At 44.0% G+C, this 14,632-nt stretch overlaps 1 protein-coding gene across 1 annotated transcript; it reads left to right on the top strand.

The window, feature by feature from the left end:
* The first annotated feature begins 12,839 nt into the window (after window positions 1-12,839).
* LOC101829582 (60S ribosomal protein L36a-like) lies at window positions 12,840-13,160 on the top strand. Its single transcript, XM_005067068.2, has one exon. It carries the CDS (start codon window positions 12,840-12,842, stop codon window positions 13,158-13,160), a length of 321 nt encoding a protein of 106 aa, XP_005067125.1.
* The last annotated feature ends 1,472 nt before the right edge of the window (window positions 13,161-14,632 follow it).

Consider the following 14,632-nt stretch of genomic DNA (forward strand, 5'->3'; position numbering starts at 1 on the left):
TGGCTCAGGCGCTGTCCAAGGTCAAGACCTGAATTCTGTGAGAGGCTTCCTGCTAGCAGAGTCCCGAGATGCCACAGGGCCATCTGCCTTGACCTTAGGCTGTCTGTATGGCATCAGTTGTGTACAGCTGTGAGTAGGGTACACTGTCACAGGTTTTGCCATAGAGCAAATGTGCTCTGTGAACCATTTGGGTGAGATTCCTGAACACATGGAGCACTGTTGTGGGGTTAGCGATCAGGCAGCAAGTGGGGAGGTGGACCCAAGTGACCTGAAGTTGTGACAGGAAGGCACAGTGGGGATCTGGGAAAGAGGGCTGGACAGGAAAGGCCACAGAGGGGTTCAGCTGCTAGCTTGGTGATGGATACACTTGTACTGACAGGCACACGCTACCTCCAGCAGGGGGAGACAGTATCACAGCAGGATCCCACCGTCCTCACCCTGGCTGCACTATGAGTCTTAGGTTGGGCTTTGAAAAGCCTTGTGCTCATGGCAAGTGTAAAATGTGTTGTGAGGCTCCTCTCTCCATGGCTGTCATCAGGTCTTCTGTGACACCTCCAGACCAGGACTTGGGAGCCCTTAGTGTCCCCCTGTCTTCCTGTGCCATAGACAGACTTTCTCTCATTAAAATATCACTCTCCGAGGAATCCAATGCAATGATATTTTTGCTTTATTTACATGAAAATCAACAGATGTTAGCAAGTTAATGTCATTTATTATATAAGATGTGATGACAATACAATTAGTATTTTTTAAACTGTAATTGTAAAATTGACCTTATTAAAATTCCACTTCCTCCATAATTAAAAAAACTAATTACTTCTAGTAATTGGACCAGAAATGACATTTTCAGTTCATTAATATTCAGCAAATTGTTTTTGAAGATGTTCTTGCATGACGCACCGTCAACCGCTAGCATTTCTGTTCATTTCTTATTTAAAAGTCGCCTGGAAATAATAGTTAGCATTTTAACAAGGCGTGTACCCATGGATTGATTTTGTAAATAAAGTTTTTAATTGCTAATTAATTTGTGGAGCTCTGTCCCTGTAACGCCTTCTAGGTTTAAACGTGGTGGGGCCTCGGGCTGAGCCCAAGCTTGGGTCTGGCAGAGCTTGTCAGCAGCTTCGGCAGACTGGGCTGGGTCACGCTCCGTTGCTCCTGAATGCCATAGTCTAATTACTTGGTGCGGAGGTGGCTGCAAACCAAAATCACAAGTGTGAACTAGTTTTGTAATTAACTGAGCTCAGTGCAGAGGAGTTTTAAAGAGTGAAAAATCAACTGTTCAGAGTGTCTGGGCGCTAGCTTCCTGCCCTGGGGATCTGGGGGCCTGGGGGTCTGGATAGCTAGGGCTGGAGGTGGGGCTTTCTGTCGGAGAGATGAAGTGTCTCCTGCTTTGTGGTCCTGATGCTGCTACAGAGCAACTCCTGACATGCACTGGCTCCTCCAACTTCAGAATGGTTTCCTTGGACCCAGAAAGAGCTTCCTTCGATAGGCAGCTAGTCAGAACAGGGTGGGGGTGGGGTGGGGTGGCCTTAAAGCAGGGTCCCATGTATTGGTTACAAGTGCATGTTGTGCTACCAAATTGAGGCTCCAAAGGATCTGAGAACTGGAGCCATGAAGAGATGGGTTCATGCCAGACTTCGGACACAGATGTTTTTAGAGTTTCAGCAAGTAACAGGAGTTCAGGAAATGCTTGTTGTCAGCATGTGGCTTCCTGACTTTTGTCATTTCTGTGGTGTTAGACTTCTTCCTGGCTTTGGAAGTTGCACTGCTCCTGATGGAGAAATCTCTTTTAAAGGAGGACATAAAGAGTGAAGAGATGTCATCACCATGGACAGGGACTAGAGATGTCCTGGGCACTGTAGTCCAGACTGAGACCCATGAGGTTCTTGAGGGGTAGTGATGCCCCACAGCTGCTGTTCCCCACTCATGCTTCATGGATCTGTCACCATGTCACTGGGGTAGGGGCATTCATGGGAGGGTTCTTGACTCAGGTGGAGACAGAGACCCAGAGCAGGCATCCCATATGAGCAGATGTGAGCCTGGAGAAAGGGCTGCCCAGGGGAACAGAGGCATGTATACATACATACTCATACATGTACAACATGTAAACATACACACATATTCACTTGCATTCACATGTACACTCACACTCATATCAATATTTGCACACAAATGTTCATTATACACATTTGCTTGTGTACGCTCATACATCCACACACATCTAAACACACAAATGTACACATCTTACATCCACACTCGCATGTATACCCACATTTACACTCATCTATGCGGTCATTTGATATAATGCTCTGTTTGTAAGACCTATTCTGATTTGATGCTCCTAGATGTGTTAGCAGCTGTGATGGTTGAATCTGCATTCAAATGGGCTAGCCACCTGGGACACTGAACACCTGAGCGTGAACTTCTGTTCCTGTGACATGCATTCCAGGGTTTTGACAGCTCTTCTATCAAACTCAAAGGGCCTTGTGTTTCCAACAAGCAGCCTAATGTAGCCAGCCTTCCTGAGGACAGACAGGCTCCAAAGATCAGGGCTAGGAACCTGGAGACACATCTCTTACACTAACAGGCGACCCAGAAAGTTTGGTGGGTGAGACTGGTACCTATGTGCCCTTCATGCCCGGTGCACGTACAGCCAGAGCGTAGGCATTTACCTATTAACAGAAAGTGGAAGCAGTCAGTATTTTACTTTAAGCCACATGTGGTGAGCACAAGGACAACCAGACGCACACAATGTTCTCTTCAAGTGTTAGGCTCTTATAGCGGAGGATAAAAGCAAACATGCCTCTGCCGAGACAGAGAACCAAAACAATTCCCTCTGGTTTCTTGTGGCCGTTGCATTGTGGGTGAGGAGGTGTGCCTGCAGGCTCCCGGCTCCTTCCGTTTTCTTCCCAGCATTTGTGAGCACCCTCTCCTTGCACTTTTAGGTCATGCAAACTTTGAGTCACCCATGCTTCTCTGTGTAATCCCAATAAACCCACTGAGTCACCTGTTCCACTTGGAGAGAGTCTTTGCCCTCTCTGTTTAGGGTGAGGAGGAACAGACCCCAAAGAAAAGTCATGCAGCAGCCATGATGTGAGCAGCCTCTACCACACGGTCCTGTCACCACGATACTCAACAGCACAGGGCCAAGTGACCATGGCCCTAACCTTCCAAAACTGTGAGCCAAAATAAATAATTCGTCTTCTTCAGTTGCTCATGGTGACATCAAAGCACTTAATACACATTTAAGCATGGAGATATGCTTCTTATGTAGTCTTAAATGTTATAAACCAGAATCATGCTGTGTTAAAGGGAAACATCTCTAAGCCTTGCTTACATTAAGGGGTTTGTCATACTTCTGACATTTACTGATGTGTCTCCTGCCACTGAAATACATTTCATTAATATGGAGCATTTATTTGCACAAATACATAAACATATCCTATTTATTTATCCTGTGACAGATGGATATTTAGCTTTGTGCTTAAAGAGTAGGATGCTACAGGTATCTACTAAGGACACAGACAGGGGAGTGCTAGTATGCAAACCTGGATGCAGGATTGCCTGGACATAGCTATGCTAGAATTTACTTCATTTGAAAAGGATGAGTTATTTTTCAAAGCAGTTGTTCCAGAATTCTCTTGCCAAAGGCACACACACAATTCCAGTTACCCTGCATCCTTGCCAATGTTTCACACTTTGCAATTCACATTTTTATCTGTTCTTTTCATAGACAAGCATGTTGGGTAGACAATTTGACATGGTAAATTAAATTTCTAGAGACATTTCATTGTGAAATCTTCCTTCCCTCCCTTCCTCCCTCCCTCCCTTTCTCTCTCCCTCCCTCCCTCCCTTTCTCCCTCCCTCCCTCCCTTCCTCCCTTCTTCCCTCCCTCCCTCCCTTTTTCCCTCCCTCCCTCCTTTTCTCCCTCCCTCCCTTCCTCCCTTTTTCCCTCCCTTCCTCCATTCCTCTCTCCCTCCCTCCATCCCTCCCTCCCTTTCTTCCTATGGCTTTCCTCCACTCCTTGGTATATGTTCAGCAGGAGACGTGTGTCAGCAAGTAAATATTTAATGACGTAAGAAATACCTGTATCTTTCCAAGGTGGTAGAGGGATTTTGTGTTCTCATTAGTGATGTTTGGGAGCTTTAATTTCCTTCAATCTTGCTAGTGTTTGATAATGAGACTCTGCTATGACTCACTGACTGAATGTAGGTTTTGCATCTCTGATGAGAATGACTCTTCAGACCTTCTAAAGGGCTGCTGGCCATTCACACCTTCTAGTATGGAGTGCCTGTCAGTTAGTCTTTTGTCTGTTTTCTTTGGGCTGTTTGTCTTCTTATTATTAAAAGTACACATACTTTATCCTGATAAGGCCCCCCCAACATCCTTTGTCAGGCTTGTATTCACAAGCCTGCTCTCTGCTTGCCAGGGTGTTTTGTTCACCATGTCTACTGATGAGCAGAAATTCTTCGTTTCAGCAATTCTCATCTATCAGCCTCTCCCGCTGTTGTTTGAGCTGTCTGCATCCTAGGTAAGAAATCTCCACTTGCCCCATCGCGATGATATTTGTGTGTCTTGCTGTGCTCATCCCAAATTAATCTTTGTGTGTTGTGTGACGTGAGGGTGAAGGTGGATTTTTTAAAAATGTATTTCCTTAGGTTCTTCTGTTTGCCTCCTTACTTAATGCTTCATTACGGACGTTAGGGATCTTTTGGTCTCTGTATGGAACCAACCCTTTTATCACAGTGCCCCTGTGTCACTGATTTGTTCTCTTGCTGTGAAGCAGTCTCTGCTTGAAACTAATTTATGCATTCCAGCTTTCTTTAGATCGATGTTGGCACAGGACTCCCCCTCCACTCCTTTGCTTTTAATCCCTGTCTCCCTGAAATGGGTTTCTTGTAGACAACATGTAGTTGGGGCTTGTTTTACATGGCTGATTCCTGTCTATCTGCTCTGGAGAGTCTGTTTTTTAATGGGAATACTTAGAGTATGGACATTTAAAGCGATTATTGGTGTGTTTGATATTATTTATTAAATAGTCAATGTTTTCTCTAAAAGCCCCCAACTCCCTCCATCCCTCCCCTTCCTTTCTTCTCTCCCTTCCTCCCTTCCTCGTTCAGTTCCCTTCATTCCTTCTCTGCCTCTCTTTCGTCTTTGCCTATGACTCCTTTATGTGCTTTCTGTGGTTTGAACTGAGCATGTTATTAGGTTCTACTCCCCTTTCTTAACATATTAGTCATATTGTTTTAATTTTTTTAGGGTTCAAAATATTTGTTTGTAACTAATTTGAGTCCACTTTGAAATGACACCAACTACTACACAGGTGGTATATGGTGGTTACTCCTGATTGTCAACTTGCCATATTTGGGAAGTTGAGGAAACGTCCCATCAAATTGGCCTGTGGGCATGACTATGAGACATTTTCTTGATTTTGGCTGATGGGGGAGGGCTTAGCCCAGCATAGGCAGTGCAACCCTTGGGCAGGTGGCCCTAGGTGGTATAAGAAATGTAATCAGCATAGTTTCTTTCATGTTCTCTACCTCGGTTCCTGCCTCCAGGTTCCTATCTTGAGTTCCTGCCTTGACTTTCCTTGGTGATAGACTGTGACCCAGGAGTCATAAGATGGAGTAAATCTTTTCTTTTCGAGATAGATTCTGTGGAAAAAACGTAGCAAACTAGATAGAGGACAAAATCTTATCTAAGTGTCTCTGTTCCTCCCTCCTGCTTCTGAGAGCATTGATAGAAACTATTTTACCTATTTATAAGCGAAGATAACCAATTATGTTATTGTTCTTATTTTGAATAAGTTGTTACCTTATAGAAGAATATAAAAATAATTTGTTAGTTAATAATTAGTAAACTAATTTTTTTTTGGTTTTACGAGACAGGGTTTCTCTGTATTGTTTTGGAGGCTGTTGGTCCAGCCCGGCCTCGGCCTCGAACTCACAGATCCACCTGCCTCTGCCTCCCAAGTGCTGGGATTAAAGGCGTGCACCACCACCACCCGGCTAGTTAACTGATTTTTGAGATAGATTCTTATATTGCCCAGGCTGACTTGGGACTCTGTATGAAGCCAAGGATGACTTTGAACTTCTGATCTTCCTGCTCTACCTCCTCAGTACTGGGATTATAGCATTCACTACCACTGTAGGCTTTATGTGTTACTTAGGATCAAACTCAGGGCTTTGGTAATGCCAGGCAAGCACTTTATCAAGTGAGTTAAGTCCCTAGCCCCATTTATTCTTTATTAATCCTCTTTGTATCAATCCAGTTTCTGGCCTATGTAATTCCCTCCTCTGTGAAGAAATTCTTTTAACATTTTTTGTGTAGAACAGACTATTGGCAACAAGTTGTTTCAATCTTTGTTTATGTGAAAAAGTATTTATTTCTCTTTTATTTTTGTAAAATAAACTTGCTGGAATCTCAAATCAAGGTTGGTGGGTTTGCTCCTTATGTGTGAGACACTTGAACCTCCTTTCTGGGGTTTCCTGGATTCTGAAGACAACACTGGCATCATCGTATCCTCCTTGCTCCATTAGACACCATGCTTTGCCTAACTTCTTTCAAAATGTATCTCTGTCTTTGATTTTAAGTAATTCTGATATGATGCAACAGGTGTAGACTGTTGTAGAATATTATTTGATGGTGTGCTACTTTTGTTTATGCTATGGAACATTTGTTTAATGATACAAAACTATGTTTGATTCACCTGCGGTCAGGAGGCTGGGTCAGCAAGTAGCAGACAGGGAGTTGTAGGGGGGAGCTAGGTGGAGAAGGTTTAGAAGGAGGGGTGAGACAAATCATGAAGACCTTTTGGGAGACAGGAGGGCGTGAGCTAGCTGAGCTGCTTGCTATTCAGCCTCTCTGGGAAGTAGGATTCTACCTCAACCTTTGAATCTTGAGTTATTTAGCAGGACAGAAATTTAAATTAGTTTCTTTAGTAGCTTTGAAAGAGTTGGTGCCAGAGGGAACAGAATTCCCTCAGGCTTCGACTCTGACTGCTGCTGGTAGCGGGGGGTGTTGGCAGTTGCTGACTAGGATAGCCGCAGCATAAAAGGCAGCAACAATTAAAAAAGAAAAACAAGAGTAGATTTTTTGGCATTTATTCCATCTGGTGCTATTTTGACTTCCTGGGTCTATATCTTGCTACCTGTTGTTAATTTTTAGAAAGTGCTGGGTCACATTACTTCAGGCTTTTCTGAACCTGCGGTTTTCTGCATCAGGAAATGTCTACAGATTTGTGTTCAGGCCAAGTCTGTGAAAGACTATCTTGAAGAACGAGGATGTGTATGGGAGGGCCCAGCCCACTGTGGGTGGCACCATCCCTAGGCAGGTGGGATGGACTGCCTAAGGAAGCTAGCTGAGACAGAGCCTAGGAGTGAGGCAGGAAGCAATGTTCCTCCATGGTTGCTGCTTTAGTTCCTGCCCTAATTCCCTTCAGTGATGGACTGTGACCTGGAAGTATAGGACAGATAAATCTCTTCCTTCCCTAACTCGCTTTTGGTTAGAGTATCCTTTTTTTTCTTTCATAGCAGCAGAGAGAAACAGGCCTTGCTGGGGACAGGATGCACCAGCCTACTTCATGATGCCATCATCTGTTGAAGCCACTGGAGCCTTTCTGCTAGCTTCTTTGCAAGAATGTTAGTAGGGTCATGGAGACCAAACTCACAAAAGCACACTCTTTACATTACGACTGCCAGCCCCCCCGCGCCTAGGTTTTTGCTACTGGATGAATCTGTATGCAACCCCCAACAGTGTTAAAATCACAACTGTAGTTCAGGTTCCTGTGGAGGTTTCTGCTGTCATGGTCATGGCTCCCTGGACCACTGTCTGAGGAGGTTTCTGCTGTTGTGATCATAGGCTCCCTGTACTACTGTCTGTGACGATTTCTGCTGTCTGGATCATGGCTCCCTGCCTCCATGATTTGGGCAACAGTTGGCCCCAGGGCAAGAAGAATGTTTGATTTCTGATTTGTTCCTCTGCTTTCTCCTTTTTATATGACAGGAGTGGTAACATCAAAGTTCATCACACACAGACTAGAAACCAGAAGTGCCTCTTTGCTTTGGCACGTGTTTGCCCAGGTAATTGATCTCCATGTAGTTAGAATATTTTCTCCCTTTAAATATATTTGATAACTTTGTCAGAAAAATTAATTGGCCCTGCAATTATTCATCCATCTCTGGGCTATTGATGTGTCTTATTTACATTAGGTTTACTGTAAACTCAGAATTCAGTATGTGTAAATCTTTCAGTTTCTTTCCTATTGCTGCGAAGAGGCACCATGGCCAGGTAAACTTATAAGAGAAGACATTTATTGGTACTCACAGTTCTAGAGGGTTAAAATATGTGACCATTATGGTGGTGAACATGATAGCAGACAGGCAGGTGTGGCGCTAGCACAGGAGCTGAGAGCTTACGACTGATCAGCAAGCCAGAGGCAGAGAGAATTGGGAATGACATAGCCTTTGTGTGTGTGTGTGTGTAGGGGACAGGATCTCACCTGTGTAGCTCAGGCTGTCCTAGAACACTATGCAGACCAGGCTGACCTTGACCTCACAGAGATCCTCCTGTCTCTGCCTCCCAAGTGCTGGGACTAAAGGCATGGCGGCCTTTGGTTTGGCTTGGTGCAGATCTCCTCCAACAAGGCCACACCTTATCATTCCCAAATCATCTCACTAAATAGAGCCAAACATTTAAATATATGAGCCTGTGGGGACCATTCTCATTCAGACCACCACAATAATATCTAGCATTGCTTTAAAAAATAATTTGCTTGACCATAATAGGCTCTCTACATTTTTATTTATATTTCAAAGTTAGGTTTTGGATTTTTACTTTTTAAAGTTGCCTAGACATTTTGTATGGAGCTATATTAAATCTTGAAGTCAATTTAGGGAAAACTGACATCTTAAACTGTTTAACTTTTCAATAAAAATGTAGTTTTGAGCTTCTCTTATTTTTACATTTTTATGTATTTTGCCTATTTAGTTCCACAAAGGAATTGTAGAGAGAAGTTGAGGTTTGGCAACATGTGTGACAGGGTTAGAGTCACTGATGAGAGCCTAGGAGAGGCTATTGGTGGAGTACAGCCTAGTCTCAGTAGAGAACCCAGCATTCTGGAGATGCCAGTACCATGAGATGATTTCTCGGGACAGCAGCAGATGTGGAGAAGAGATGGGTTGAGCTACCCTATCGGTGCCACAGGAGAGAAGTGGAGATGCCCAAGTCCTTTGGGTGGTGAGTAACAGATGTATGACACTGAGCTTTATTTACACAGCTGGACTTTGCTTTTTCTGTGATTTGATTGTGATTGTATTCCGATTTTTCCTTCTCGGAGCAAGAACGTATGTAATTTATGTTTGATTATACAGGAGATTACAGTTGAGAAACATTGGATGTTTTAGAGAGATTTTGGATATTTGAGAAGGACTGGATAATTTAGAGAGACTTTGAACTTTGAAGGAGATTTTGGATGTTTTAAAGAACTGAACTTTTAAAGACTTGGGACTTTAGAAGGTATAATGATTTATATTTAGTTGTTGATATAATATGAGATCTTGAGAGTAAACAATAAAGAAAAGGTTATGGTTTAATAGGAATGTATTAGTTTGTCAATTAGGCAAGTAATCAATTGTCTTGGTTAGTTTTTTTGTTTGTTTGTTTGTTTTGTTTTTTGTTAACAAGACACAAGCTAGAGTTATCTGGAAAAAGAAAACCTCAATTGAGAAAACTCCCCTACCAGATTGGCTTGTGAGCAAAACTGTAGGACATTTTCTTGATTAATAATTGATGTAGGAGACCCCAGATCACTGTAGATGGTGATACCCCTGGCTTAACTTTATAATAAAACAAGCTGAGAAAGCCTCAGGGAGCACTCCTCCATGGCTTCTGCTTCGGATTCTGCCTAAGGGTTCCCTGCACCGATGTCATCATTGATGGGTTATTGCCTGGGAGTATAGTACAAACCCTTTTCTCCCCAGCTTGCTTTTGGTTATGGTATTCTTTCATAGCAAGAGAAGTTCTAACTAAGACACTTATCCTTTGGGAAAAGGGTCTTCTTTCCCCCAATTGTCCGTAACAACTAACGTTCAGTTTACCCAGAGTGCACTGGAGTTAAAATACTGGCTCTCCTGCTTTTCCTGCCTCTTTTGAGTTTCTTTCTTTACCTCTGAAGTATTATCTCCTCTTCATTTATTTATTTGCTTATTTATTTTCAATGCACGATTGCATATTGCATTTTTATAGGTTTTAAAGGTATTCTATCTTTGGGGGTGACCCCGGTGCTCACATTATCAAGAGGAGGTACTAGAGCAGGCTTGGTGGCAGCTGTGTCACAGCCATTTGGTAGGTTATGGAATGAACTCAGAAATCCATACCCATCATCTCTCATTTTTAATTAACCAATTTCATGTATGTATGTGTTTTCCTGCATGTATGTCTGTATTCCACATGTATGCCTGCTATCTATGAATGTCATAAGAGAGCATAGGATCCCTAGGAACTTGAGTTTTAGATGGTTATACCACCATGTGAGGTCCTGGTGTTGATGAAAAAAAAATCACAGCTCCCTCCTCAAAAATCAGTCTGTGTAAATCAGTATCTGAAAAGAAGCTGTGTCTGCAGAGACTGATGAATTGCAATTTCAGGACTGTGGAGAGACTGGAGTGTCGCACTTCCAGAAGTTAGTTTCCTTATGTTGAGCTGATTCCAGTCCTTGGAACAGCCATTCCTTGCCCAACATCTTGTGTCAAGTAGAAAAAACAAACATCTTTGGAATCTGTTGCCTTAGATGCACTGGCTTCTATCACCTCAAAAGCTAAGACTGTCATCAGATGATATTTGATGTCTGTAGAAATGTCTCACTCATCTTGCCTTAACCACCTCTCTGAAGTACCCTCCAGTGCATTTTAAATTTGCCTTGATTTATGGCTTTCTTTCGTCTGTAAAATTACAAAATGTCATGCAACTGCTCCCAAGTTGGAACATAGAATTTGGGATAACCTAAGTCTGTGTTGCCAGGTCATGGTCACTCAAAATGGCTCTAGAATCAACTCTTGTTTTCTTTAACATGAGGGTTGTGTTTTTTGTATCAACAAATCATTTATCTGGAAGCCAAATTTGACGATGGCCCAGGAAACACGTAGCTAGGTAACCCTGGGTTCCGTGTTCCAAAGTGGAAGAAGATGCAAGATGTTTTTTACAGTAACAGAACAATGAAAGGCATTTTGAAATACACTGGTGAATATATCGGAGAGGTGGTTACAGCATGACTGGGGAGACTCCTCTACAGGTCTTGTGTGTTATCTGAAGACATCTCTAGCTCTTGGGTTGGTGCAAGTTAGTGTAGTCTGCTTAGTTAATAAATTCCAAAAGAGGCTTTTTAATCTACTTATAATGGGATGTTAGCTCTGACACAGAGGTGGGCAAAGAATGACTAGTTGGCTGACACTAGTTCACCATTAGGCTCTGGACCTGCAACATCCCAACCTCTCCACATCACCACAGTTCTAATCTACCAATCTGTCTTTGCAGACACAACTTCCTTCCAGGAATTTTTGCTTGCACTGGGAACTGAACCCAGATCTTCTGTAAGAGCAAGAAGTGCTCTGAACTATGGAACCACCTCTCTAGACCTGTATGTAGCATCTTTAAATAGTGTATAAGACTATGAGGTAGGCAACAAAGTCATAGGTCACTTGTCATAGTCATTCGTCAAACTGAGCTAAGGATGTGCACACATACCAGCTGAATCAGTAGCTTCCCTAGGGCACACACACACACACACACACACACACACACACACACACACACACACACACAGTGGGTATGCACTATGTGAGTGTGTGTGTGGTTTGTTGAGGTTGTGTCCCCTATGTGGGTGATGCTTGTTAGCAAGCCTCTGGGTAGCAGGCCTCCTGAGAACATCAAACCACTTCTGCCAGGTCCCTGCTGCTCAGCTGGCCTGGGATGACAAGCCAAGAGCACAGCTTGTTCTTTCTGAGCCCCATGAACCTCAGAGCAGTGGACTCGCACTGTTGGGGTTTTCCCTTCCATATGTGCTAGGGACATCTCATCACAACACAAGCTTATGCCCCTGAATTGTCCTCTCTTCAGCTTCTGACAGGGCTAATGACATGCATCTTTGTGCATGCCCTCAATGCCTAAGTTTTCTCTGTATAAGTTGCACATAGCGAGTTTTAAAACTCAGCCACAGAAGGTGAATAAAAAATGCCCAATAAATCTGGAACATACCTTCAACCAGAACGCCACATTTAAATGAGAGCACAATTCCATTGTCACCCTGCAAAACACTGGCAGCGGAGAAGCCGTTTGAACTGAGATCTATATAACCACTGTGGTGGTTTCTGGAGGCTGCAAAGGCTGTAAGCTGGGACATGCATGCCAAGCTGTGTTATCCAAAGCAAACCACTAGAGTTACAATTTACACTTCCGTATAAGCTTCCTTCTGTTAAATTATGCAGATGAAATCCAGGACCCTGTCCAATCCACGGATGAATTCCCGAGGATCACTTTGCAAGTCATTTCTTTTATACTATATCCCTCTGCATTTGGGCTGCTCAGCTCACTCTAGGAACACTGGTGCCTATCCCCTCTAGCCTGGATCTGCTAGATAAGAAGGTAGCAGCTTCCAGAATCCATGTCACATCACAGTCATCCATGGAGAGAAAGACAGAATTGGGCCACTAGGGGAAGCAAATGTGATCTGGCCTTTTAAAAAGGGCACACAGGCCCCTTTCCTGTTCCGCTCCTGCGGTGGAGGTGGCGATTCCGGACACCAGGTCTCTCGTTTTCATTGCATAGATACCTCCACTACAAAGATGGTCAATGTGCCTAAAACCCGAAGGACTTTCTGTAAGAAATGTGGCAAGCATCAGCCTCACAAAGTGACCCAATATAAGAAGGGCAAGGGTTCCCCGTATGCCCAAGGAAAGCGGCGCTACCATCGGAAGCAGAGTGGTTACAGAGGGCAGACAAAGCCAATTTTCCGAAAGAAGGCCAAAACCATAAAGAAGATTGTGCTGAGGCATGAGTGTGTGGAGCCCAACCGCAGATCAAAGAGGATGCTGGCCATTAAGAGGTGCAAACACTTTGAACTGGGAGGAGATAAGAAGAGAAAGGGCCAAGTGATCCAGTTCTAAAATCTGTGTCTTCGGAGAGGAAAATGGCCTGTTAGAAAATAAAGTTATTTTTCCTGGAAAAAAAAAAGGGGCACACAGCCTTATGGTCAGAGGAAGCTGAGGTTTTACACAGTGTGCACAGTAGCAGAGTGGAATGTGGCCTGCTGTCTCTGTCCCCTCAGCTGGCTCTGTAACAAAGCCCCATAGACCAGAAGCTTCCTGATACCAGGTGTGTTTCCCCCAGTTCTGGAGGCCGAAAGCTCTGGGCTACTCAGTGCAACCAGTGAGGTCCAGTTCTTGGCTGATAAACAGTAACCCTTCCTTGGTGGGAGGGATAGGTAGCTCTGGGAATGTTGACCCATCACCGTCCACCTCGTAGTAAGAGAATAGGACTTAGAGGGAGAGAAGACATGAGTAACATGATAGAAGCTATCTGGCAGGAAGACAGAAAATACCTCCCCATCGAGACTATATTCGAGGGACAGAGCACCCACAAGAGAAGCCCTGTAATTGACAAATGCAGGGGAAGGGGGTGCCGTGTAAACAACCCCCAGGGGCCCAGCACTCTCGCCCACTCTCTCAGATCCACTTTTTTCTTTATAAATCCTCTCAGTCACTACCATTTCTCCATTCCTGGTCCAGTTCTTTGGACCAGGACACAAGTGCTTAGAAATCTCAGTGGGTGCCCCCTGGATTCTGACACATGCTTCAAATAATGGGATTCAGCTCCCGGACCTCAGCACCTTCCATGCCCCAACCTCCTAAGGTTTTAGGTTTCAATACGAATTTGGCTGGGGGTAGGACACAAACTTTCATCCCAGGGCAGCTCTCCTGTTGAGAGAGGAGAGAGTGAGAGCACAGGGACTGCAGAGAAAGTCACTTAACACTTGTCTGTTGACAAAGACATCTCTCCTATAAGAGAGTCATCATCTGTCCATTCCCTAAATGGTTCTAAAATGAAGTTAGAAGTAATTGTAGAGGCAAATGATGTGTGAAATGTCAGAATGGCTAAATAATAATAAAATGCTTGCAATTAAACCCTCTGCTGCCCTCTGTTCCCACCTGGCATGGTTGCACCAATGCTTTGCCCCAATCCCTGTTGACGTCTTGTGATCCGAGTATCTCATCTGTGAAGGTCCCTCGGATAAAGATCACTCTGTCTGGCAGCCAAGTGAAGTGTTTCTTTGTTAGTGTGTTCAGAATCACTCCCTGATTGAATATCTGAGCCAGGAGGACCCAGAACCATCTTGGGGCTCTGTCCTGCAGTTCTCAGTCACAGAAGGCATGGTCAAACACTTGCCAGAAGGCTGTGATGTCATAGGATGATGTTGTTGGAGATACCACACATATTTTCCCTGTGGCAGGCCCCTCCCACCCTACCCCAGGAACATCTTTTTGACTTCCATTTTAAGAAACTTGACATTTGCTATGGGGGTACAGCACCGACTGTGGCTGCCTTACTATGGGGCTCTGTGCTTCCTACCTGTTGGTTT

Source organism: Mesocricetus auratus, unplaced genomic scaffold (genome assembly GCF_017639785.1).
Source record: "Mesocricetus auratus isolate SY011 unplaced genomic scaffold, BCM_Maur_2.0 Super-Scaffold_100010, whole genome shotgun sequence".
In the NCBI taxonomy this organism is placed as follows: domain Eukaryota; kingdom Metazoa; phylum Chordata; class Mammalia; order Rodentia; family Cricetidae; genus Mesocricetus; species Mesocricetus auratus.